At 36.8% G+C, this 27,085-nt stretch overlaps 3 protein-coding genes across 4 annotated transcripts; all 3 read left to right on the forward strand.

Moving 5' to 3' along the window:
• Window positions 1-512: 512 nt before the first annotated feature.
• On the forward strand, window positions 513-9,880 carry LOC144062981 (amyloid-beta A4 precursor protein-binding family A member 3). Its single transcript, XM_077584836.1, has 11 exons — window positions 513-759; window positions 1,273-2,194; window positions 2,570-2,600; window positions 2,910-3,055; window positions 3,119-3,205; window positions 4,471-4,647; window positions 5,413-5,592; window positions 5,900-6,112; window positions 6,393-6,512; window positions 6,792-6,932; window positions 7,853-9,880. Exons 2-11 carry the CDS (start codon window positions 1,286-1,288, stop codon window positions 7,922-7,924), a joined length of 2,076 nt encoding a protein of 691 aa, XP_077440962.1. The 5' UTR covers window positions 513-759; window positions 1,273-1,285; the 3' UTR covers window positions 7,925-9,880.
• A 2,839-nt stretch (window positions 9,881-12,719) lies between these two features.
• Window positions 12,720-15,604, forward strand: abca7 (ATP-binding cassette, sub-family A (ABC1), member 7). The gene is made up of 3 exons (XM_077584837.1): window positions 12,720-12,810; window positions 13,606-13,852; window positions 14,842-15,604. The coding sequence occupies exons 1-3, from the start codon at window positions 12,743-12,745 to the stop codon at window positions 14,941-14,943; spliced, it is 417 nt and encodes a 138-aa protein (XP_077440963.1). The 5' UTR covers window positions 12,720-12,742; the 3' UTR covers window positions 14,944-15,604.
• Window positions 15,605-16,118: 514 nt separating this feature from the next.
• r3hdm4 (R3H domain containing 4) lies at window positions 16,119-25,635 on the forward strand. 2 transcript variants are annotated; one of them, XM_077584650.1, is made up of 8 exons: window positions 16,119-16,366; window positions 17,778-17,935; window positions 19,055-19,179; window positions 19,308-19,425; window positions 20,015-20,100; window positions 20,415-20,500; window positions 22,090-22,145; window positions 23,747-25,635. In XM_077584650.1, the coding sequence occupies exons 1-8, from the start codon at window positions 16,326-16,328 to the stop codon at window positions 23,848-23,850; spliced, it is 774 nt and encodes a 257-aa protein (XP_077440776.1). In that variant the 5' UTR covers window positions 16,119-16,325; the 3' UTR covers window positions 23,851-25,635. The 2 variants fall into 2 exon arrangements, with proteins under 2 accessions (XP_077440776.1, XP_077440777.1); XM_077584651.1 differs by lacking the exon at window positions 22,090-22,145.
• The last annotated feature ends 1,450 nt before the right edge of the window (window positions 25,636-27,085 follow it).

A 27,085-nucleotide genomic window follows, 5' to 3' on the forward strand; every position in this document is an offset into this window, starting at 1 on the left:
GACAGTACCCTTCTCACCTTCAAAAACTTTTATTCCTGCAAAAGAGATTCTGCAGGATTGCTACTTATATGTGCATGTAAGAATGGTTGTTATGTTGGTTGTATTATTGTTAATGTTTTATGTCATCTGTTTCTGTAAAACGCTTCGTTACAGTTGCAGCAATTGTGAGAGTACAAAATACAGCCGTGCACATTTTAGAAAAGATCGATATGTTCTTTATCTATTGAGCAGGTCTGTGCCACGCTGGTGACGTCAAATTGATGCATTCAGGTAATACCGTACATTTCCATGTCAATACTACCCCGTCTTGGATACGATAAACAACATTAATGTTATTACTGACAACGTGACGTGATTTAAATTTATATTGATTAATATATCCTACCTAATTAAAATTAATGCATATACGCAAAAAAAATGCAACTCATTCAGCTTGCGAAGCTTCCTGGCGGTTAAGTGAATTATTTGAACAACAATAAAACTTGAATGCACCACAATTACGAGAAAACAGCGTCAGCGAGTAAATAATGAAGTCGAAGTGTATCTTCAGAAGAACATGAAGAAGAGAAAACTTTGAATTTATAACAACCGAATCCTTCAATTTTTTTTGTTGAAAATACCACGTTTTATGGTTTCGTTGCTGTTAGTATGACGAATAAAATTCACTTCTGGGCAAGACCCCAACAAATTTACATGTATTCGCACCAAAAGATATCTTCGTCTGAACACAAAGAAAGTCAGATCGACTCGAAATATCAGGTCAGATGTTCTTTCCTTACTCCACGACTACATTCTGTTCAAATAGTTGTTTCGTTGCGTTCATGTTCGTGGCCCCACAAGTTGCCTGCTAGCTCTCGGGTTCATCCATGCTCAAATGAGTTAGCTCACGGTTCAGTTCAACTTCTGATCGTTTTTATTTGATATTCACCGTTAACGCCAGTCATAAATGTATTCAGTGTGACAGCTAAGAATGGCATTTGTATTACACACGTAAACACACATGTACTGACAAACTAGGGTTGTGGTTTTGAAGTTTAATTTATAGACACACGTTCTGTAGATCATGCGAGTCCTTCTCGTACTTGTTGTCATTGTACTTTGTGCTGCTTATCTCAATGGCCAAGGGCCAGGTGTGTGTGTTTTTTAAAGAGTGCTGCAGAACTAGCATTAAAAGCATCGTATGTATTGCTGATCTGCATTCCAGTGTAATTGCACACTCATCTCATGTCCAAGTTTATGAATAACAGTTTGGCTTATTTTGACTTTCAACAGGTTCAGTTGAAAAATGGACGCAGACCACAGCATTCTTGATGTATCATCTTCTGCACTCTCAGACAACCAGACGACCTCTATTGATAGAGGACCTGGTTTTGTTGAACTCGATTCACGGGTGGGGGAGTTGGACTCATGTAACATGATCGAACCTCCTCCTTTAGACTGGAAGTCCGACTCCTCCACTGAAGCTGGCTCAACAGAAGAACTGGACGACAGCAGCTTCCTTTCTCCTGGCAATCTGGAAAAACCTAGTTCAGATGACCTCCATGTCAACTGCACCATTACGCCACCTGATGTGAACCAGGAGGAGCTTGTGGCAAACAACACAGAGTCAAAAAAGGACAATGAAGTGGAAGTGGAAGAAGATGTTGATAACCTCGAGCAGACAACACATGATGATTCAAATGTGGGGGATGAGAAAGCTAATCGAACACAAGGTGATGAAGACCACACCCGTATCCAAACATTGCTCAGCCAACTTCAGATGATGGGGGAAGATGCTCATACTTGCCACAGAACACCGCCTTACTTTACTGAGTATCCACACTCAGAGCCCTGTGATCTTGCGGCATCTTCTTCAATATCAACATTACCGGAGGACAGCACCGAAACCACTGGGTTGTTATTTTCTGAAAGCCACCAGAGTGATGTGTTGGGACTGCTGCAGTGCACAGACATCGGCGCGACCCCCTATCCCAGCTGCCTCCCCATCACAGGGGAAATGGATGCTGTTGTGTCTGTTTCCTACAACCAGGAAGACACCCAGAGTTACTGGGAAATGTATGGGAATAGTCAACAGCAGCCATACAGGGAAGACGACGCTGTCAACTTGCTGCCTAATAGTGACTGTCCTGAGCCAGTATGGGTGAAATTGAGGGAAGAGGCTAGAGGGGAGGAAGTTTCTGCAGAGAGTGAGCAGGTTGGTTAAATTATTGTGCCAAGTTATTTACACGTTTAAGTAATTTGTTCGTTAGCTTTTTTTATTTGAAGACCACATTCTTCATCAAATGTCACTGTAGTTTAAATTTAAAATGTGGTGTATCTGACAATAATGTAATGTGTTGTTGCTTATCTGAGGTTGTATGAATGAGTGTTTTTAATGAAATTTGTTATAATCATCATGCGTTGATAGGTACAGCCTAAGCATTCTATTGTTCTAATACACGTTATCTTGGAATTTTGTTTGGGTAACATATATTTCAGAATTGGCTTTGAGCAGGCCAAAACAGATTAATTAATTCAATTAATAGCAAGTTTATGATTGCAATCTGGTTCTGTTTTTTTTTTTTTTCAGAATGTTGATGACCATCCTTCATACAAAGATGGTAAGTCATGCTTTATGATTTTGAAAAGTAAGAGGCTGTACAATGCTTATTTTGTGCCTTTCCTCGAAGTGCAAAATTCTAAACCGTATAATATATATATATATATATATATATGTCCTTTTAGGCTCTTAGTTAATGTACTTTGTCTGCATTGATATTTTTATATAAAACAAATGGCGTGAACAGATGTAATTATTGTTTTTGCAGGTCATGTCACAAGTAACTGAAGCAATCAACCAGTATTAGACTATTTTATCAATTGCATCAAAAATGGGTTCACTAGTCCATGTTTTGTGCCTTACCTTCCAGTGCCTGGGCCATGCGACCCCGAAGATCTCTTAGATGGAGTCATATTTGGTGCCAAGTACCTGGGCTCTACACAGCTCAAGTCTGAGAAGAACCCATCTACTAATGCCCGTATGGCACAGGCTCAGGAGGCGGTGGACCGTATTAAGGTAAAATCCACTGTGTACGCATGCTGTACTTTTGAATATGGCATGAGCTCTAATTTATTTCAGGCTCCAGAAGGGGAAACACAACCAATGACTGAGGTGGATCTGTTCATCTCCACTCAGAGGATCAAAGTTCTCTCTGCTGATACACAGGTGGTATTTTTTTACAAGTGTTTTTTTTTATTTGGCAACATGTCAACAAAATGGTTGGGACTTGACTTGCCAACATTTAAATATCTTAATGTTTTGGAGCTAAACAGATCGATTGACAATCTGCTATTCATGTTGATAGTGTCTGAGGGAATTGTCACATCTCCAAAAAAGTTTTCAGAATTAATAAACAGTGTATTTCTTGAGTTACCCAACGCTGCATTTTTAAATTTGGTTTTACACCTTATATTATTCCTATCCTATTATCCTTCCCAACATCAGCGCAACGCCTCCCCAAAGTCATGTTTGATTGCTATTTAAAGTAGCTTTTTTTTTAAAATCACTTAGTGCTCCAGACTTAACTTTTTTTTCAGCCAACGGCGTTGAAATGTGAGAAGGAGGACATTTTTCACTTCAAATGTGGCAAATGTGCCACCGTGAACTGCATTGACTATATGTGGAAACGCGGCACCCAGGACGCTCGAAATGCGTTCGTCTGCACGTAGCTTAATAGTCATGAGAGCTCAAGGACGTATCTGGCGAGGAAAGACGCATCTTTCATTCGCTCGTGATTTTCACTCTACTGTTGAGACATGCTTAGCGGAAAAAGAACTGAAAAAGTGGAAAAAACCGAAGAGTTAAATTGTGCTTGATGATTGATGCGTCTAAAAGAATTTTGGGGACGGGGATCAATAAGTCATGACTTCAACCCGTCAGCCTTTCTTTCGGATGTTAATAATATGACTGAAAGGGGGAAAACAAAACAAAAAAGATACAAGAAAAACAATGAGGTGAATAGGCTTTCTAACCGGAAATTAATCGGCATGCAAACTTACTATTACTATCTTGAAGAAAACACACCTACTCCGATGTATCTAACCTAACTATTTTCACTCATTGTTGTATTAAAAAAAACTGTCAGTTTCCCAATTGTTGTGACTTTCCATTTTGAGCAGACATACTGTAATGCTGCGAGGCTCCTGCATAATGAGGTAGAGTTCAAGTGTCCAATAGAGTGAAGAGTTTTTGAGTAATTTGTAAAAATAACAGCCCATATGGTGACTGACCAATACAATTGTTTTGTAACAACAACAAAAATGAAATGGACCAAATTTGGATGTAGAAGGTTTCTGTCTGACAATCCAGAGAAGTGTGGGCTATTACTTATTATAATCAATTATAGATTTCCAACCAGTTTCAAGGGAAACCAGACTTTTCTGTCTGATTTTCAACAAAATGAACCTTTCATGTGTCCTGTGTCCACCCAGGAGGCCATGATGGATCACTCCTTGCAGATGATTTCTTACATCGCAGATATTGGCGATATCGTGGTGCTGATGGCACGCAGGAAGCGTAAAGAGCAGGAAATGGCCTCATCTTCGTCCTCCTCTTCCTCCAAAACTCAGAAGTGCTCAATGATCTGCCATGTATTCTGCTCTGTGGATGTGAGTTTGTTCTTTACTTGGAAATATTTAAACCTTGCGCAATATTTACATTTTTTCTTTTATTTATTACATCTATCACGTGCAAGGATGCTTTGAAAACTGTTTGTATGTTGGTTACGTTACTTGTTACAAGGTGCAGTTACCCTGTTGACATAAAATTACACGGCTTCTTCTGCATCGTTTACTGCGTTTCAGTCATCAGGCCAATTCACTTTTTTTTTTCTCCAGTTTTTATTTTGCAGCAACAAGGATTGTTTGGGGAAATGTAACAGAGTTTTTATTTAGGGAATGTAGTGCAGTAAAAGTTTATAGAAATATGAATAATTAAGTGAATTAAAAATATGTGGGAACTGTAAAAATTAAGTAAATATAAGATATGTGAAAATTTTACTTGAGTAGCTGCCTGCTCTAGTACTCCATTGCCAGACTGAATTATTGGCTGTTGTGAGGATTGCTGGTGCCATCTAGTGGTGGAGTACCTGAAGCTCATTCATAAGCAACATCAGTTGGCTGGGAATTTGGAAAAACGTGTAAGTTGTGGCACTTTTAAGTCAAGTTGCAGCTGTAGTAACAACTGGAGGTAAGGCTGGTAGTGTTTTGTTTTGTTCAAGATCAATGTTGTTTAAGTCTTGATCTATATCTGATCTCAAACCACCTTGTGGCTTGTGATCTGTCTTGATCAAATTGGACTTTATTTGATTTTTACTGTTAAGACTTCATTAGATTAAAAACAGTACCAAATGTTCTCTCTCTGTCTCCATCCAGGCCCAAATCATAGCTCAGGCTATTGGCCAGGCATTTGGAGTGGCCTACCAGCAGTTTCTTCAAGCCAGTGGCATCAAGGCCAGCGATCTGCAACCTGGCGAGTATAGTGACTACTTGGAAAGTCAGGAGCTCTACAATGGAGACCTGGCCCACTTCTCTGACTCCCAGAACATCAGAGAGGTATGCACAGCACGGGTATTTGTGTCAACTAGGCCAAACTGCTTTTTGTTTAGACTCACCTTTTTTTTGTCCCTTATCTTGAATGATTTATTTGTGTAAGTATACTCCTTAAAGTACTGTGGCACTATAACACTTAACCCTGCATTAATGGTATACTGCACCGTTTAATTAGATCCAATATAAGAGCTGCATCAGAAATTCTGCCTTTACAAAGATAATAATGCTCAGTTTTAATTGGCGTTGAATTAACAGAATGTTGATTGTAAATTAAAGGATTAGGCTTTTTTTTTTTCTTTCTGTGGCTCAGGTTGCTATCACCAAGGCACCCGGGGAAATTTTGGGCTTGGCAGTGGTGGAATCAGGCTGGGGCTCGATCGTGCCCACAGTGATGGTGGCCAATCTCCTTCACGGAGGTCCTGCTGAGCGCTGTGGCGAGCTCAGTATCGGTGATCGCATCATGTCTGTCAATAGCACGAGTATGGTGGGTCTGCCCATCACCACCTGCCAAAATATAATCCAGGTAAAACATAGATAAATACTATTCTGCCATGAAGAAAATAATTTGGCTGTTTAAATCTTACAGAAAGTGTGTATTGAAATGCAAACAGTAAACTACGTATAAGGCACTTACAAACAAAGGTGATGTGTGATGAAATAATCATTCTTGGTCAAGAATCCACTTTAATTAATATAATTGGATATATTATTATATTAAATGTGTTATGATGGTTTACAGACCTGATTGTAACATTGACCATTACACTGAGCACTCGGCTATTCAAACTGTGTTTGTATCACAGGACCTGAAGAGCCAGAAATATGTTAAACTCAGCATTGTCCACTGCCCTCCTGTCACCATGGCGATTATCAGAAGACCAGATCCTAAGTATCAGCTGGGTTTCAGTGTGGAAGACGGCATTGTAAGTCATATTCATGTTTTATTGTATTCTTTCTGCTTGGTTGGGATTAAAATGCTGATCAGCTACAAAGATTTTTACGGTTTGGACATTCCCAAATGAATGAAATTTAATACACAGTTAATTGGCAAACATGAACAGCTTTACTTGGGTATGTATTTGAATGAGTACTTTTACCAAAGTCGATTTTTACACAATTGTGCTTCTGCTCAAGTACAGAATGTGAATATTTTTCCCAAATCTTCCTTTAAAGTAAAATGCATCCATTTCCCCCCTCCTCAGATCTGTAGTCTAATGCGAGGTGGTATAGCAGAAAGAGGAGGCATCCGAGTTGGACACCGCATCATTGAAATTAATGGACAGAGTGTGGTTGCCACAACACATGACAAAATCATTCAGACCCTTACTAATGCAGTAGGAGAGGTAAGTGGTCAAGTAGGGATGCACCGAAATGAAAATTCTTGGCCGAAACTGAAGATGAGGAAAACAATTCCGACGGCCAAAAGAAATGATAATTTCATACCTTAATAAGGTAAATAAATTTTTTTTTTTTTTTAAATCTTCTGGGCTGGGCCATTTTCTGTATTTTAAATTAAATAGTTAATTCTCAGTTCATGTTATTTCTTAATTATTTTAGTTTGAATATACATATTTAGCTGAGTGTATTTGGGGCATTAATTCATACCACCATAATTGTAATTACACTGGCTCATGGTTATTGTGCCAAACCAAATACCTGTTTCTAAGGTTTGCCGTAATTAGGCTTTCTCATGCATTTGGCTGAATGAAGATTTTTTATTTTTATGGTTCTACACATTTGTTTGTATTCAACTTAATACATAAGCAACTTGTCAAATGTTTTGAGTCACTCCAAATATGCGGTGGACCACTCAAGATTGGATTGACATTTGCCAAGTTATGAAGAGTAACGGTGTTGATCATTTTTTACTTATACTGTAGTAATAAATAGCCATTGAGAGGTGGATTCTGAACGGACTGCGAGCTTAGCGTTTCTGGCGGCGCGTTTCCAATGTTACAAAGTGTGCCAATATTGCGTACTGTGGAACTGAGAGGTTAACGACACAGCCAGCTTCCAATAGCTTCTTGTTCTCTGCCCCCCATAAATGCCATCTTTGCCCATGCTTCGGAGCGATGCGCATGCTTTCACGGCCAATGGAGCAGCCCTTGGTTTACCCGGTAGGGAAATTTTGGCTCTGGGCAATTTTTGGCGGCCGAATTTTCAGTGCATTCCTACAGTCAAACTTTCACAATTAGATGGTGAGCACTCTTTGGGTTGCTGTCTGTCAAGTGTTTTTATTTTGTTTGTTCCCTCCCCCCCACAGATTCATTTGAAGACCATGCCAGCCTCAACGTATCGTCTCTTAACTGGACAGGAGCAGCCAGTTTTTCTTTGACTCATGCAACTAAACAGTGTTATAAGATCTACAAACATTTGCCAATCTGGCACATTTGCGATTACAGCATCGCCACCTCGAACACAACTAAGTACAAGAGTTTCTTTTTTTAAAATATATATATATTTGAGTTGCAAACACACCGAGTTGGATTTCTAATACTTACGTTAGTTTATATTTCTCATGTATGAAACAAGGTTGTAAGTAGGTGAGATGAAATAATGTGTACTGTAGATGTAGTGTTTTACACTTAATGGATTTACATGATGATCATTGATAAGCATATTTTGCATCTAATGGACGTTTTTGGTCTTCCAGTTTGTGTGTTTTCTGTGTGCCTGACCTGAAAGTACTCAGAAAAAGTAAGTGCCGTTATACTCCCAGTAATCACATCACAAGAGAGCACTCTGGTGTCATTCATATAATAGCTATCAGACGCTCTTGACAGCAAATAATGCATATTTAAGGACGACTGCCATTTCACATAGATGTACAGTATCTATATTTTTTAAGTAAATTGCCATTTTGGATATTCAGTAAACAGATCTGTAGATTATTGCCGCTGTAGTTATTTATTGTATGTATGACAAGGTTACACACCAGTAGTGGTATACATGTGCTGACCACAACTTTAGAATCACCTGCACAACATAATGAGAACATAATAATGCAGAATTTTGATTGTGATAGTCAGAGAGATTAATTTAGCGATACAGACGTTGTGTTTTGAGCTTGCATTGGTGCCCCTGAGAGAGTGGGGGGTTGGAATTTGCTTTTGTCCAGAACCCTGTTTCTATTGATTGTGAATAATTTATAACCTCCAATAAAACTTTTATGACTGGGGGAGTTCCGGGTTTCCTGACCCTTCCACTTCCACCCAATCTCTCCTAGGTCCCCACCTACCTACCTTTTGCCTTTTTCTAGGATACAGCTTTTTTTACACTTCAAAAAGCATGTGGAAGTGCTGAGGTAGAGGTGGAAAAGAGGCGGTTTGCAACGAGGTAGGGTTGGGGTAGACTTGGCGGGGGTTAGACTTTATGAGAATGAGCGCATCCTTTCCAAAGGGATAATGTCACGCCATTGCCGGCCGTTCATCACCTGTTTCGACCAACCAAGTGTTCCACTCACTCAAAGAAGGTGAACAATTTGTAAGAAAATGCCGCAATCTGAATGGAAGCGTTCCAATTTCAAATCCAATTCATCTTTACATGCCCAGCTTGAATCTTCTTCTCTCATTCCTTTTCTTAATTCTTAATTCTTAATTCTTAATTCTGTACAGCTTGAGGTATGAGATGACTAAGAGGTCCCTTTAGCTGACTACTTCTGTCCAGCATTTTCCCCAGGTCCTCCTGCTGGTGGCACTTCACCAGGGAGGCATCCCAGAGGCATCCTAGTCAGATGCCAGGGCCACCTCACCTGACTCCTCTTAATGCTGAGGAGAAAGTGGTTTTACTCCGTGGGGGCAATTATTTTTCAGGTGATGTTGAAGGTGGGTTTATTTGTTGCTAAATGACGTTGCCATTGCATGATGTCAATGTAATGATGCACATGCACTGGCCTATTACTCAAATTAATTGTCCATCTCGGGATAACATGATTAAGAATATTTTCATTTAGTTTATCGTCATCATTTTATTTGCAAAAATAAAGCAACACGTGTTTGTTACATTTAATCATAATTATGTATTTGTATTATTCATTTGGTTTTAACTGTGACTACTTAACGCTTTAAACATAAAAAGTAAATTTAGCAAACAAGCTGGTAGAATGAAATACATTGAATCAAATGTTAACATAAGAGCAGTTGTTTTCATCTGTGTTTTCATGTAGCCAAAGTTGCTAAAGCTTTACAAACTAATTTCAACAGTTTCAAAATTTAGCAAAACATGGCAGATTTTGTGATGTACAAGTGATACCAAGATAAATACAAAACTATTTGCTAACGTGTAATCTGTACAATGAATTTAATATATATATATATATATATATATATATATATATATATATATATATATATATATATATATATATATATATATATATATATATATATATTAGAAGGAAATTAAAAGGTTGTTTAAAATAATAATAGAGACAAAAAAAAGTTTTGGACACTTAGAACCTTCTGAAGGCAGCATATAAGATTTTTGTATTGTAGCTCCGAAGTGGAGTGTTCAAACTCCCGGACAAATGGGCTTTAAAACGGTATGACTTTTTCTGTAATCTCATCTGTAAGGTAATTTGCCCAATTAACATATATGTGGCTGTCCGGCGTTAAAATGTTGTTTTAATTATCTATGTACGTCATTTTAATTGCTCACATAATGCTGTCATTTGTGGTAACAACAACACACATACAAAAACTGACGTAACGACATTTAAATACGTACAAAAGGAGGCTGCCATATAACAGCTTTCGTATAAACCCTTTCCTCTGAAGAGGAATAAAAAATATTTGTCCTCTTTGCGTGTTCCAAAACTTGAAGACAGATTTAATGTAAGAAAAAACACCTTTGCAAAAATGATTTTAATCTAACAGAGATCTCTGGACATCTTGACAGTCTCCAAACATCACATAACAGGTGGAATTTCAGAGTGCCGAATGTGTCTCTTCCGCGTGTAAAATGGCTTCTTATAGTTAAAACCGACCGCCTCCGCGTGTAAAATGGCTTCTTATAGTTAAAACCGACCGCCTCTCTTTCATTTGTAGACAAAACATACTCTCTGGGTACTTTTCCAGGAGCGATGGCGAAAACAGAGTCAGGGGTGCGTGTTCGAAACAGATTCTGTTCTCAAGGACCAAATGTGTTTTCCCACAGAGAAGGAACTTCTAGACCAAATAATATGTCCCAGCTTAAGGTCAAATTAATACTGAGTTCAACACTACTTGCTTTACACGTCTATAAAACCTTTCAACATGGTTAATATAAATAATTAAGATGTTAATAATGTATAACAATGGTTAATATATGAAAATAAAGAATTTAAATGTTAATAATATGTAACACCTGCTAAGCATTTTTCTTCATTTTAAAAGCACACGCAACAGCTCTTCGAAAATACGTGCAAGAAAGTAATTACGTTTCCTGCTTTCAGGAGGATCTGGGGATAAATGGTAAATGGACTTCGAAAACTCGCACAACAAAGTAATTACGTCTCCTGGCATCAGGAGGATTTGGGGATAAATGGTAAATGGACAGTTTTTTCCTTTTGTTTTGTTTGTTTAAATAAAGGAGGATTGCCAGTCCTGAGCAGACCACACTGGCCAGTCACGAAGAATAAATAGGTCTACGGTAAATATGGATTTATGTGAATGTGTGTTTGGCTGTACGTATATAACTATAAAGCGTATGTAGGCCTATGTTTATATCAATTTATTTCAATAATTTGTTTCAAAAGTACGATTTGTATGTTATTAGTTCACCACACGCAAAATGAAGTATTTCATTATTTTATTTGTTTAAATTTTAATAATTGAGGCAAAAATTTAAATATTGCATGTGACCAAAGAACAAGGAAGAAAAACATCTTAACACAGACGAAAATGTGTATTAAACATATGCCCTCATACTACAGCATCAAGGCGGCGTGGCATGAGGTGGTCAGCCTTTGGTTCCGGTGATTGTAGCCCTATAATATTAGTCTTCAGATGCTCTACATTTCTGTGTTAATTCTGTGCTTCCTCTTGACAATGCAACATAAATTTGTCAATGGTGTTCAAGTCAGGCGAGCTTGCTAGCTTGTTGATGTGGGACTTCCTTTCCGACTGAATAAATGCAATTTAATTGGTTGAAATTTGATCTGTTAAAATATTGTTGGGTAACACCAACGAATGAGAATTCCATTAGTATATTTCGAAGTAGAATGACTCAATTTAATGGGTGTGTGGAAGATTTCATTGTCAACATAATACAAAGCCTGTATCACTCATGGTGTGTTCTGTGTTTTTTCATTTGTTTTTAACAGTGATGGATATTTTTCAGCAGCTTGGCCTCCTGTTTTGGAAGCACATCACCTACCGCAGAAGACACAAGGTTGTTGTCATAAATTAAATTATTTCCATGCTTCTGGTTGATGTATCCATAAATAAGCATTTAATAGAGGGGTTGCTGGTAGCGATTTTCTAACATCTTAAAATGTGAGCGACCCCAAACAAGATGGGGAAATGGACCCAGACAGGAACTGTTTGATAAAAGAAAAGTGGGAGAGGGGGGCAGTTAGCTTGATGATATATCTGCTGAGTCATGTTTTAGTAACAAGGTCGTGTATGAGACACGACTTCAGGGTGTAATTAATACTACGAAACGTGATGGAACAAAATGTTTGAATTATTACAAGGTAGACTTCAGAAAAATCTGGCAAAATTTAACCTTGTCTTTGTTATATTTGATGTGCAAGTTGGTCGTGAAGAGGAAGAAACTAGAGGAAAAAGCCATTTTAGAAGGGTGCTGAAGAGCTATTTGTTTTTTGTTTTTGTTAAAAAAAAAAAAAGAAGCAATCTACCATCACTTATTACAGCCACAGTTACATATTGTTTTTTTTCCCAACAAGTGAATCATTTTTGTTTTTGTTAATCAAAAGTAGATTTGTATATTTGTGAGCAGTCTCAACATGTTCATATTTTCATTTTTGCTCTCAGGATAAGCCCACCACTGGCATGGACCCAAAGGCGAAAAGGTTCATGTGGAACTGCATCCTCTGCTTCACCAAAGAGGGAAGAGCTGTCGTTCTGACCTCCCACAGGTAGAGGGGGATATTTACTTATCCATTATAAAGTCATCTGTCATGCCGGAGTATAATAGAAAGGTCATTGCTTTTATGTTTCACTTGTATGTGGTCAATGGTCGTTTCCAGTGTCTCGGCTATGGACAGCACTTGAAGAACAGGTAACTAAAATTATTTGTGTGAATATGAATATGGCAAACTTGTTTAACGCCATTCACTGTCGACGTGCAGACTCTCCCCATCCCTAACTGGTTCACCTGCTACATTAAAAATCTGAACCATTTTTAGTATTGTTGACAGCAAAAATAAATCCTGATCTGAGGGCAAGAGTAATAGATAACACAAAAATGTTTACATTAAACGAATCCCATTTTTGGGAGTTTTTTTTTTTCCTTTTGGTATTTTGCTTGACTAGCGCAGATACTGCTGGCCAATCGAAGTGGCTCCCCTCATTTGCACTAAAATCAAGGTAGTGGAAGTGCACATTCAAGCAGAAATTGACTCGCTGGGTATGGAGGACCAATAATGCAAAAATAAAATAAAAAAAATTGAAAATAAAAACAGGCATAAAATAAAAAATATGAATGGAAATAAAAACAACAAAAATATATGTACATAAATAAATAAAAGTAAAAAATATTAAAATAAAAATGAGATTCCCAAAGTAAAAATAAATATGGAAATATAAAAATAAATAGAATTAAATATCAATAAATAAAGCCGCTCTGCTGTCTTATTTCATGCTGCAGACGCTGTCAGCATGAAATGCAACATAAAATGTTGTTCAAATGAAGGGGCGGTCCTAAGTGTGTTTTTGTTGGATTTCATTGTGTTGGGCAAGCTCCCACCAAATCTATAAACTGGAGTTTGAAACATTATAATAAATGTTGATGTGAATTCATAACAAATTGCTCTGAAAAGGGTTACAAATTAACTTCCCTTTGTTAATGAAACAGATTTGGTGATGGCTACACCATCATCCTTCGCCTGGCAGACAGTGATTTCAATTCAGACACGTGCCCTGTCAACAATTACATCAAGAACACCTGCCCCATGATCGAGCTGAAGGAGTGCCACCAGAACGTGCAGCAGTACCAGCTTCCAGTGCACGCCTGCAGCCTGGCTCAAGTGTTCGGTGTGCTGGCCAACTATGAGGAGGTGGGAATCAGTGACTTCTCCGTTTCAAAAACCACCCTGGACCAGGTGAGGACAAGACTTGATCAAACAGTAAACATTTGTTGGACAGACTGAATATTGTGTGAAGGAATGTGCTATGATTGTGCAAAATTCTTGCTTTAATGGTAAAGAGATAGTGTTGGGATTTACAAGGCAGGGATCACATTGTTTTTATTTTATTTAGGATTTTAAGTTTAGGTAGGTGCAAACAAATGCATTCAAAAAAGATTAAGATTACAAAAATACTCTGTTTATGTTGATCCTTACTGAACTCATTGATATTTAATTAAATATAATTGTGGAGCTCTAATATAAAATAGTAAAAAAACTAAAAAGAGGTTGCAGTGTTAATTAGCAAGATTTAAATGCCCCATTCGAGTGTCTGCCCAAAGCCACACCCCTCACTAACGGCCACAAATGTGATTTCTCAATCATGGCCATTTTTAATCACACACGATTATCCAAGTGCACAGTAGAATAGAATAGAATGACTTTATTATCATTGCACCAAGTACAATGAAATTGAGGTTTGCAGTCTTTCGCAAGGAGCCAGCAAATAAAAACCTATAGAACTAATAAATCAGGCAATTTAAAAATAATCTAAAATCTTACAATGGCATTCGCATAAAAGGTAGTAGTGATATGCAATAGTCAAAAAGAAGGCACACATATACAGCTTCGACACAATACATAACAGCTCTAGTATTACTAAGCTAGCATTAGCACTGTAGACACGCTAACGTTATCTACAGCTGATACTAGTGTGGCAGCATGAATTTTTCACAATGGAATGTTACTATAAAAGTAAATGTTAGCCGTTTCAAATTGTAATGTTAATTATTTATCAATAAAGTTGTAATGCCAATTATTTATCAAAATTAAAACCGTACTTTTTTCATCCAGGGTAAAAGGGCAGGTTCTTTAACACCACTTTGTGGCTATGTGTACACGTGACTGCTTGAACCATTTCTCTGAAATGTGAATGAACCACAACAAACATATTCTCTCTTGCCTAGGTCTTTGTCAACGTTGCTAAGGAGCAGACTGATGATGAACAGCCCACCGACGTGAACATCAAACAGATGATCTCTCAATTAAGTACTAAAGGCCATGTGTAATGCAAACAACAAATATTCAAATATAAAAAAGTGCTTTAAGAAAATCTGTTTCTATTTATTTTGCAACTAAATAAATTCTAGCTGACTTGACCAAATCACACAATTGAAACATGTTCAATTCAAACGCATATGACTTGATGTCATTTCAAAGCCATACCCGACACGAATAGACTAAAATGAGTCCAAAAAAAAAAGAACCAAACCGGATTCAGGTGTGAAAAGCTTGACTACGGATGTACTTCTAACGTGTCACACTTGAAACTGAACGGTTGGCTTACCCGTGGGATGGCCATTTATTCTCAAAAGAAGTGGATAATATGTGTGCTATGTATGGCCAATGTGAATGTTTTCACCGCTGCCAGACAGACGTTTTCTGAAATGTATTAAATGTTATGTGGGTTTCACTTGAAAGTTGTGTTAGATCATTGAAGTTTTGCATGGGAATTCAGTAGGATTTTGGTATGTGCAATGCAATACAAAAAAAACTATTTTTGCAAGACTTGAAAAAGCGTAATTTTATTAATGAATGTTGAATAATATATGTCCTTACTTGCCCTTTTTAAAGCACGTGTATCACAATTACAACACCATTGTTAGTACACAACACAATTGTTGTGGGCAGCCATTTCATGACTAAAAATAAATGGAACAATGGTTGACATACATTTTGCCTTGAGTACTGATTTTAAAACTAGCATGTGATGAGGCCAGTTAACAGTGATCTGAGCTAAACCCTTATTACAATGCATCATGCTATTTTAAAATAATTGAACTATAATAATGGAAATGTAACTTTTCAATGCACTGCAACATTATGAAATAAAAGACCATTAAATTAAGTTGTTTTTTTAAACGTATTGATGTATGGGTTAACCCCTGGGCGTTATTTGACCATTTTTTGGCTTTTTGTTGGTTCTGACCAAGCCATTTCAAAATAAAATAACACCCAGGGGTTTTAATAAAGAAGATGAATGGATAGATGAATGAATACAAATTATGTTTAAAAAAAAAAAACAACTACAAATGTAAATTTTCATGGGTCCTTAGTCATGAACTAAATGATCTATATATTACTATAAAGTCCGGTTAATATAAAGATCAGAGAATAGTCTACGTTTCAAAATTTATTTTGACACCAAATCTGGCAGGTAGTGAAGTGAACTGCCGTACGTCATCGTCTTCCGGTTTTTGAGGGAGCAGGTCGGGAGAGCTATTTTTCTTCGTGTAGCTTTCGTCCAAGCTAGATAGCCACTGCTAACATTTCAGCCTGAACACTACGGTGCTTCGAGCCGCTGCTTAACTATTGTTTTGACACAGAATTTAGTAACATCTCTGTTTGGCAAGCTTTGTTAAAATACCCGAAACAGCCCCTTCGCAATAAGATGGTCGTTTTGACGAAACACAATGAAGAGGAGGATTACATGTGAGTGAAAACGACTCGTCTCATCCATTAGCTGCTTTGCTAATGTCCATTTAAATGGACATGTTTGTTTCCTTTTGCGACTGTACACTGGACGAACATTTCGCTTGTTCTGGCCACTAAATAGAACTGCCAAAATGATTGTTGCTAATTTTCTTTATCTTGAGTTCCCGTGTCATTCATAGCACTGTTGGTTGTAGCGTTGGACAATGGAAAATATATCCATCCGTCCATCCATCATCTACCGCTTATCTGGGGTCGGTTCGCGGGGGCAGCAGTTTTAGCAGGGTCGGTCGGTGCGCACCCGACTCCTTTGACACCTCCCACAGGTGGTGAGCCCATGGGAAGGGGGACCCATATTGCCTTTTCGGGCTGCGCTCGGCCCGGTGTAAAAGACACCTACGTTGAAATTCACTTATTCTTTATTAAATCCTTTAAAATAAATAAATAATGTTGCACGTTAACTGAAGCATTGTGCTGCCTATTTTAAGCCCTAAACGGTAAACATTGCATCAGCCACTGCTACTGCTACTACTGACCTACATTCTCTGGACACTTCATTGGGTACCCCTGCACAAGCGAATGTGATCCGATGTAATCACGATCATAATAAAACTCAGTTTTGATTGACAGTGACACCGAGGCAGAAGCCACTCATGTTGCTAAATAAGATGAGAAGAAAAGTAGCAACAGCTCCTCTAGACGCAGGACTGTACACAATAGGCATGCATGTAAAAAGTCTAAAATTAATATCCATCCACTGGCGTTTTTGTGACGGATCTGTTGGTACAGCTCTTGCATATCAGATAGTATAAAATTAAAAAGAAAAAGAAAAAAAAGTCTATTTTAGTGACAAATGGAAATTAGTTTATTAAAAGTGTTGCTCTTTTCATTTACTTTTGGGATTTACATTTACCTCTTTTTTTCCATTGCTGATGTTTTTCACATATAATAAGAAAATAAGTCCTACCTCATGGAAATATGTGCCTTTAGTCAAAACATGTAAAAACACTTCTCAATAAATGACCATTTTTAATGTTCCAACAATTTAACGTAAAACAAATTGTCAAATTGGTCCATGTGCAACTCAACTAGACTTAAATTGTTTACAATGCACTGTACATTTTAAACCATTTTCTATGTTAAATATACATAAAGCATTGACAAATATAATTATGAACCATTCCTCCCTTCCATCCATTCTTTGTACTCATTATTTCACTCGAGATATACCTCTATTAAAGACATAAATCCAGTATTGCCTCTATTGTGTCTTTAGAACATGTATCACTGCTGACTGGGGAAGAACTGAAAACCAAGGTTAAGTGTAACATAAGAAAGAAAATGTCAAATTAAGGAGGAGGCTGCTTACCCCCCCGTCCCCCTCTAAAAGATGTTTTTCTTGTTTTGGCAGCCTGATTGAGGAGCGTAAATGCACCTCCCTGCCCAATTCTCCAGCCAAGCGAGCATGTCCCAACAAAAAGAAGCAGTTCTATATCAACCAAGCCATCCGCAATTCTGACCTCACGCCACGTGCCAAAGGCAAGAAGAGTCTGCGCCGACAGGAGAACAGTAAGATAATTGACAACACGAATGATGCTAAAAAGTTTCATCCAACTAGGCTTGCACTTACAGTACAGTAAACCGTTATTATAACTAAACTTCCTTAGCAAAGTAATATTAGACAAATATGTGGCTTTAGCCTTTGACCCTGTTAGATTTTACTACACCAGTTTATTCATAGCCATTTTTGTCCATATGGCAGTCTGTAATTTTCCAAAAATTATTATTTATTTTTTTTACTGGATATGGTTTTTAACTATCATGAGTTCTTGACATACTATAAATATCCATTAAGTTTTATATTTACCCCCCAAATTCTAGTTTGCTTACACAACACGTAGATTAAAGAGCAACTAAAACAAGATGAAGGGTTTTCTCCCCCCATTGTAGTGCTGTTCAATTTTTAATAACACCTTAATAAGTACCTGGCTCACCAATTACCACCAAATATAAGTAGCGATAGTCGGCCCAAGTGTTCATCAATAATGGGGCAGAGGTTTTATTATTAAGGAATGTTTTATATTAATGTCAACCATTCTATTGTTATACACAGTTTGAATGTACTTTACTTTAATAATCGTTTAGTAAATTTAAAATATTTACACATCAAAAATAAAAATTCTACCTGAATAAACATTTAAAAATATTCCATTTGGTTTTTTAACTTACTGTTAGAGGAAGCACACGTAACACACTTTGACAAGTCACCAACAATGTAAAAATAATATAATCTGGTAGAAAAAAATAAAAAAACATTTTACCCAAATTGTATGATTCATTGAGGTCGATAACAAGGTTTACATGGATTTCAATTGGCCTTTTTTAAATTTAAAATATATATATAAGCAATAAATTATTGATATCTAAAGAGCTGAAGTTGCAAATGACAAAATCAGGCCAAAAAAAAATCCCTCCTTTGGATAGATTGATTACATTTGCATTACCACAGAAAAAACGGTCCCAAAAAATATAGCAAGTTGGACATAAATGGCCAGCATAGAGCCCATAGTGTTCATCAATTTGATTACATACATTATATTAAATGGAAGTTTTATTGATTGAGAACAGTCTTGAATTATTTTCTACATTTCATATCTGTCTTTCTAAAAAAAACAAACCAAAAAACAGCACGTTACCTTGCCAATCTTCTTGAGAAGGACGACGAGTGTCCCAAAGATGAACTGGAAGTTTGCAGCAGTCCAGCAATCCCGTCTATCTTCACGGAGGCCTGGACCAATGACAACTACATCGAGGTTGGTGCACACACTACTTCAATAACTGTGAATTGTGGTCTGTTTGCCTCTAATGTTTTTTTTTTTTTAATTCCTGATGCTGGATCAGATTAGTTTGAAATTTGTAAACCCGCTTCTTGTTCTCTCAGCCATGGAGTGACTTCATGAATTGCTCTGGAGAAGAGCAGGAGAGGCTTTTGTCTCTGCTTGAGCAGGAGGTGATCAAGAAGAAACTTGGCAGTTGTCCCCTTAAAGACCAGAGGAATGGTAATTTACCTTCAAGGTTTCCTTTGGTGCTTGAGTTTCTTGTTGTGTCAAAGATGTGACGAGAATCCTGCTCACAGCCTGATTTGACCATTTCTGCGCATTTCCTCTTGATTTTTGTGTAAATGTCTCTTCAAAATTATTATGCTCGTTTTCATTATGCCAAGTTTAAAATCTTCATCACAGCTATAGTCTAGTGGTGTTTTAAGCACATTGATTTTGTGCTGATTGGAGGGGAAATTAATGCAGGTTTTCAGTCAACCCTTCTGTCAAATGCAGAATTTTACTTAATATATACACTTTTCTTTTAGCTGAACATGGCAATTACGTGTGATATAGGCTCCTACAGCTGGCAAAATGTCAACAATATGTTGACAAAAAGTAAAAGTGTCTTGCTTCACTAATATTCACAGAGAACGCATATCCAGCGTCAACAAAATAACAGCACGAGAAATACTAAGCTATCAATAGCAATGTTAAAAAGCCAACATTAGGCATGGCTGCTATATTGATTTATGTCAAATAGTTGCTCACTAATTGATTAATTGTTGTGGCTTAAAAAAAAAAATACTGGTTGTTTGTCTTTCCACAGTATACCCTGCCTTCACAGCTCAGGAATGTTTCCAGAGAATCGATCGGAGACTGCGAACAACTCTGAGAAGGAAACAAATCCCCATGGTGAGTATGCATTTTGAAAAACATTTCTTCAAGTTATTGTCCGTCTTTACTCTTACGGTTGTGTTCAGAAAAATAACTGTTTAAAATGAGAGTAAAACTCAAAATCGTCATAATAAGCTTACATTTTCATACACGCTAGATAGAGTATGGTAAGTTCAAATGTTCATGCTTGTAAATGTGGTTTCATGGGAGTCGATAACCAACATTAAGCTTATTCCTCTGCAAAGAATCGCAAGTCGTTCAGTATTGAAGAAGAACAAAGAGAGTTGGTTGCTTCTCTTATCTCTCATGGTTGTTTTACATTCTCCTCACAGGGAACGCTGGAAGTGCTTGAAGGAAACCTTTTGAGCTTCTTCCTCGCTCAGCCTCATTCAATTTACACTACCAACCTCAACAGCAGGTATCGATCTTTTCGCTTTTTTGGTTGTTGTTTTTTTTGCATGTGCACGAAAGGCCTTCTCATTGATAATGAATTATTCAACATTCTTCACCGGGAAAATAAGTCAAAGTAAATCATTAAAATTGAACTTAAATTTAACAGTAAACTGAGTCACATTCTGCACATCTTGTTAAAATTTGAGATAATTTCAGCAAGAATTGGCAACATTAGGGCTATACAGTACCGTAAATGTCTCTTATTTTATTTTTTTTTTTAGAACTGTATTTGTGAACTATTGGATTCATAGTAGTGTGCACTTATGGATTCCAAAACCCTTTTGCTTTTCTACGTGAAGTGTCAGCAACTAGGGCGATTTTGGAAAATAATCTATTTGTATTTTTTTTTTTCATTCAAAATTGCGATTGTGATTTAACATGTAATGATTTTCTAATGTATTTTGTAACAAACAAACAAGCAATTAATTAATATTTATTACAAACAAACAAAAATCACATGATCTTTTATACATTATACAATATTAAGCCAAAGGTAGAGATGGGCAGGTGGAGCTTCAAGAACCTTGAGGCTTTCCTTCAAATTGTGCCAAAACAGATTTGGAGCTTTGGTGCATCCGTGAAAGCAGCAACATAAGTGACATCTAGTGGACGAAAGAAGTAAAAGCAACCTATGTCACCAAAGAGTAAAACATTCACTCACTCTTATCTTTCGGCAATTAAAGTAAAAATAAATATGATACTGAGCAATGTATTATTTACAGAAGACTGTTAATTAAAAAAAAATAATAATTTTTTCCATAAATAAACTGAATATGTTAGACATGTGCGCATCAGGTTTATATTAATATTTTTTTTATTATTATTTTCGTGAAACATAATATGTAAACATGTGGACTGCATTTCCTAAACACTGAACTTATCATCTAAATAAATAAAATATACATACAGTATATAAAATAAAAATAAAATAAAACTTACCGACCTCCAGTCAGTAACATCAAACATGCTTAAGTGTAGGAAAAGTAAAATCATATTTTCTTACATGACGTAACATCTTCCGATTTCAAAAATGGCTCATGGGATGACTCCATTTTATTTATAAAGTGCTTTTACAGCAGCTGATGCTGTAACAAAGCACTTTACAGTGCACCTGAAATCCAGCAGGCATTACATTACAAGCAACAGCTGCAGTGATTATTATATTATTAGTTATGTTTATTCATGAAATTGGACGAAGCGCCATATGGTCACATACAGACGTCACATATTTATCCTTTTAATATGTGATCGGTGACAATTTAGCCAGGTGCTTCGGTTTACAAATCATTTGACTGGAGGATGTGTTTTTTTGGGTCACCGCTCAGTAGCGAGCACACTATTTTGCCCACGTGTGTTTATTTGCACTTGGTGCCCTTTCGTAAGATTAAAATAACAACGTAAATCTCTCATACATCTTTTGTCTGATGATACTGATACTGTAGCAAACCAACAACATTCCAAGAACATGTGCAGCTCAAATCACATCAGGTTGCAGTTGATTGCTTCTTTGCACAAGTGATTCACCGTGATGTGGATTTCATGTTTGTGGCTCAGCTTTGAAAGGCTGCTGCTCCATGCCGTCTGCCAGTACATGGACCTCGTCTCTTCAAGTGAGTGTGACTTCAGGATCCTTCAACCTAGAACGCAGAGAAAAAGTCTACACACCCCTCTTTAAAAAGCCAGGTTTTTGTGATATAAAAAAATACACTAACATAAATCATTTCAATACTCTTTTCGCCATAAATGTGACCTTTAATCTGAAGTATACAAGTTGATTGGAAAAAAAAGGGGGGGAGGGGGCGGAACTCAGATAATGTGGTTGCGCAAGTATGCACCCCCTCTTATAAATGTACATGTGGCTGTGTTCCAAATCAAAAAATCACATTGAAATTTGTGTGACTCAGCACACATTTGCCACCATTTAAGTGCCTCTGATTGACCCCCAAATAAAATTCTAGTACAGGGGTCAGCAACCTTTCCTGTCAAAAGAGACATTTTAGTCCAATTTTGAAAAGTTTTTTGCTATCAATTTTCTGAATTTTTTTTGGTAATTTTCTGGATTTTTGGACATTTTATAGTAAAAAAAAAAAAGTAAATCAATTTCTGACTTTAAACTTTAAAATTTCTACCTTTCTTCTTTTGGTTTGGGACATTTTATGGTTACTTTTTGAATGTTTTCTGCCTTATTTAATCAATTCTCTGACATTTTTGGCAGTATGGTGGACATGGACATTTTATGGTAATTTTCTGCTTTTCCTTTTCTTTTTGGACATGCTATGGTCACGTTTTGGACATGTTTAGGTAATTTTCAAAACTTTGTATCTATCATTTCTATTTTTCTGACATCTTAAAAATGTGTCTTTTTTTTTAATACTAATGATTAAATAAAAGATAATTAAATGCATTTTTATTCAACCTATGATTAAATAAAAGCAATTAAATATATTTTTATCTAATCATTAAATTGATTGTATTTAATTTTATTTGATGATTAAATTAAAAATCATTAAATGCATTTTTATTTAACTAATGATTGAATAAAAAACAATTAAATATCTATTTTTATGAATCATTAGTTCATTAAAAAAAAATATTGTATCCAAAAAATAAAAGTAATTCGTTTTTATTTTTTCTCTCTCTTCTTCCAAAGAGTTCCACAGGGAGCCACAGGGCAGGGACTAAAGAGCCACAGGTTGCAGGCCCCTGTTCTAGTAGAATTTCCTAACACTTTTTTGCTTTCTAGCAGGAGCCTGATAGATTTGTGTTATTTACAAATATTCATAATCCCCTCCACTATGACTAAGGCTCCAGTTCCAGCTTGAAGCAAAACAGTCCCAAAGCCACCAACATGTGTCACTCAGCTTTGGTATTCTTTTGTTGATAAGCAGCACCTTTTGGAATTGTGGCCAAGAATTTCAACCTTGGTTTCATCATATCATAAAGCAATTTCCCATAACCATTCAGGAGATTGCATATTTGCTATCGTAACATTTTGAAACCAAGATTGAATTTTTCGGCCATAATTCTAAATTTTGTTTGCCGCAAATACAACATTACTCATCAACAAAACAATACCATGAGGAAATATTTTTCACAGTACAACCATGGGACATAAACAATTGGAGCAAAGCTATTATTCTGTATGGATAAGGTCAATAAAGTCTAAATGCTTTCCCTGGTGTCTTTTAAAGTCCATTTGTTGGTCTCTCAGGCAGTGACTTGAATGGGTCTCGTCAGACCGAAGTGGTGAACAAACAGGAGGACTTCCTGCCACCCGCGCTTCTGATGTCGGCCTATTTAGACCAAAGGTGCTAAGAGGAGGCCCACACTCACCAGTCTGGCCTTAACGTAAGCAGGAGCCCCGTGACAATACCCTCGGAGTGGCTGACCCGGTCAGAAAAATGTACGTACGACGGTACCTTCTGCAAGGCTGAGCCTGCTTACAAAAAGAACGTGGGCCTGTTGACTGCTGGCCTGTTGAGTAACTTGTGAATACCTATGAACAAAAACTACATCTTCCACCTCATCAATTAACATGATACATAGCAGTTTTGGACACACTGCTGATCACACTGCTTTAATTTAGTACAATACACTTCCTGTGTCCAAAAAGGAAGTTTTTAAGTGATGTTAATATTTGGCCATTCTGCAAATCTATGAAATCGCAAAATCTGATCACATTTTTGTTGTGTCCATAACAGTACTTTTTAGATTTCCTTCTTCATACATTATGTGATTAATCATAACTGTTTGTTTGTTTGTTTTGGTCAAGGGTTGATGAAACTCTTTTATTTAATTAACTCTCATTGTCAATGTTTCCACTTATGTAATGAAATACATCAGAAAATCCAAAAGATATCTATAGTTGCATATATAATGGTCATCTACGGCCATGCATTTCTAGTTAAATAATGGTTTAATAATAGTAATAATAATAATGCATCAGATAATAGGATTTTTATCTCCACTTTTTGTATTGACTTGGGAATTATGTATGCAGTAGTGAATACTTTTAGGACCTTGCCAGCTAATTATAAACCTTACACAGAAAAAAAAAAATGTAAACAGTGACCTTGTAATATGACAACACCAAATGAAGAAAAAAAATTAATATTGAGTGGGGAGGTGTGAAACAAAAGTACTTGAACAACTGGCCTGAAGGTTTAAATTAATGTAGTTAGTGCATGAATATTGAACATTGAAATGTCTCACCCTTGTTCTAGATAAACAAGAAGATACATTGGATGGCCTAACTAGTAAGAAAATGGGAAAATATAAATGGGAGAGAATTCTGTTTGCCATTTTATCACATGCATGTTACAAATGTTTCAGTTGAGCTGCATCAAAATGTCTCAGACTTGAGGAAAATAGTAAAGCACGGTTTATTGTCCATGTAACTAGGCCATACTTGTTGCGTACATACATTTAGTCTTGCTGTGTAGTCAGACACAAGGCCATTGCTGGCAGATACAAATGACTTCTTGGTGACACATACTGAAACACCGCTACTTGTTTCGACGGTGTACTGAATGTACATGAAACCTCTCCTGTTGATACAAACATAACATGATAATACCTGCTTAGTGTAGATTTTGAAAAAGCACTTCTGCCTTACGGAAGCAAATCTATTTCTATTTATACTTGAGTAGACTTTAGTAACAGTTATTTTTAAGAAAATTAAGTCTCACATTGTTTTTTATAGTGTCTTCATCCAACAAAGCTTCAGCTGTTGGCCTTTGTTGTCAACAACCAAAGTTTGTATGAAATCTACTTTCTCAGGCTTGTATGATTTTGTCATCGAATGTCATGTTGTAATTTGACTTTTGTGTGCCACACTCACTCTTCACAGTATCTATCTTTATTTGCCAACATATCCAATCAATCATACTGTAAATACTAATCGTGTGCCAACATTTGGACTAGAACAGCCTTTAAGTGTGATAATTTTACACACAATATGTGTATTCGTGTGTGCTATGGTGCTTATTTATAACTATCATTACTGTTGCAAGGGTGTATTCTCTTTTGACTATGTGCATGAGAATCCTGAAAGCCATGTCTGAATTGACATTTTAATAAACATTACTTTCAAGTGCTTCATCCTCTGCTCTCTCTGTCGTTTGACCTTAAATGGGTATGAACGTTAGGCTGGCAGTTATTTTTTACTGCTGTCCATTAGGCGTCACTGTTGTACATAGAAATGCAACACGGGCTACATTTGGTTGAAGAGGCTAGTTTTTATTTTTTTATATCATATCCTTGATTTCTAGCTTATGAACGACGTACTAGTGCGCTCTTTTCGTCACTACTACATGACAGTACATGGGGACATCGATTTACTGGGGGTTTTGTACAAAGTATGTACAGGCAACATGTCAGTGTGGCCATAAATGTTGGGACACTGACACAATTGTTACCTTTTTAACTGTAAACACCACTACGATGGATGTGAAATGAAACTAACAAAATGTGATTTAACAGTTAATTGCAGACTTCACCCTTAATTTTGAAATGGTTACTGTTCCACTTGAATGCATTGTTCATTCCTTGATAAGAAGGCAAACTTTCCTAGAAATAAAAGCCTTAAAAGGAAAGTAAACCACCAAAAATCTTTACAATAATATGTTGCATGTTCCCCCATTAGTCTAAACACGGAATTCTGAATACAATAATGTTTGTGGAATGTCAATTATATAGCAAAATCTGCCAATTTTTTTTTAAAAATCCCTCTCAGGCAGGGACGGACTGGCAAAAATAAAATAAAAATCTAATAATAATTTGGCCCTGGCATTTTGACTTAGGCCCACCGGCACGGTCCAGCCTAACTCTTGCCTAACATGTAGTTCTACCACCGATGTTTATTGATGATATTTCAGTTTACTATGTATATATTCAAACTGGATTAATGGACTGTTCCCTCTAAATTGTGGGCCAGTCTCTTGGGGTAAAATGTAGGTAAATAATCATTTAAAAAGCACAGCATTGGCCTCAAAAGAGGCCGGCCCACCGGGCATCTGCCCTGTACGCCAGATGGCCAGTCCAGCCCTGCTCTCAGCGGTGTCCATTTTAACACTTGCTGTCACCTGAAAATGACGTCACAGTTGCTCATGGCTTAAGAAATGACCTATCACAGCTCAGCTTCAGAAAATAGGTGAGCCGGGAATACCTGAGTCCTATATGTCATTTTCAGTCGACAGCTAGTGGCAAAATGGCCGTCCGCAGCTGTGTATATTTATCAGAATACCGTGTTTAGACAAGTGGAGGTGCATATTATTGTGACTTCCTCTAAAAGCCTGCTATTTATAATTTTTTTTATGGGATGGGATGGGGTGGGGGGTCATTTTATTGTATACATTATCTTGTTCATTAGATAATACACTTAATAGATAATTGACTGCTGCAGTTTTTTTTTATTTAAATGTCATTAAATCTGTTCCTGTTTACACAAAAGATAATCGTTGATGTTTTGCATTTTGTTCCCATCCTGTTACGAATGTGAAATGAAGGTGTATACTGAACAATGATTTTAATACAGAACATAAATAATATG

This window comes from Vanacampus margaritifer, chromosome 13 (genome assembly GCF_051991255.1).
Source record: "Vanacampus margaritifer isolate UIUO_Vmar chromosome 13, RoL_Vmar_1.0, whole genome shotgun sequence".
NCBI lineage: Eukaryota > Metazoa > Chordata > Actinopteri > Syngnathiformes > Syngnathidae > Vanacampus > Vanacampus margaritifer.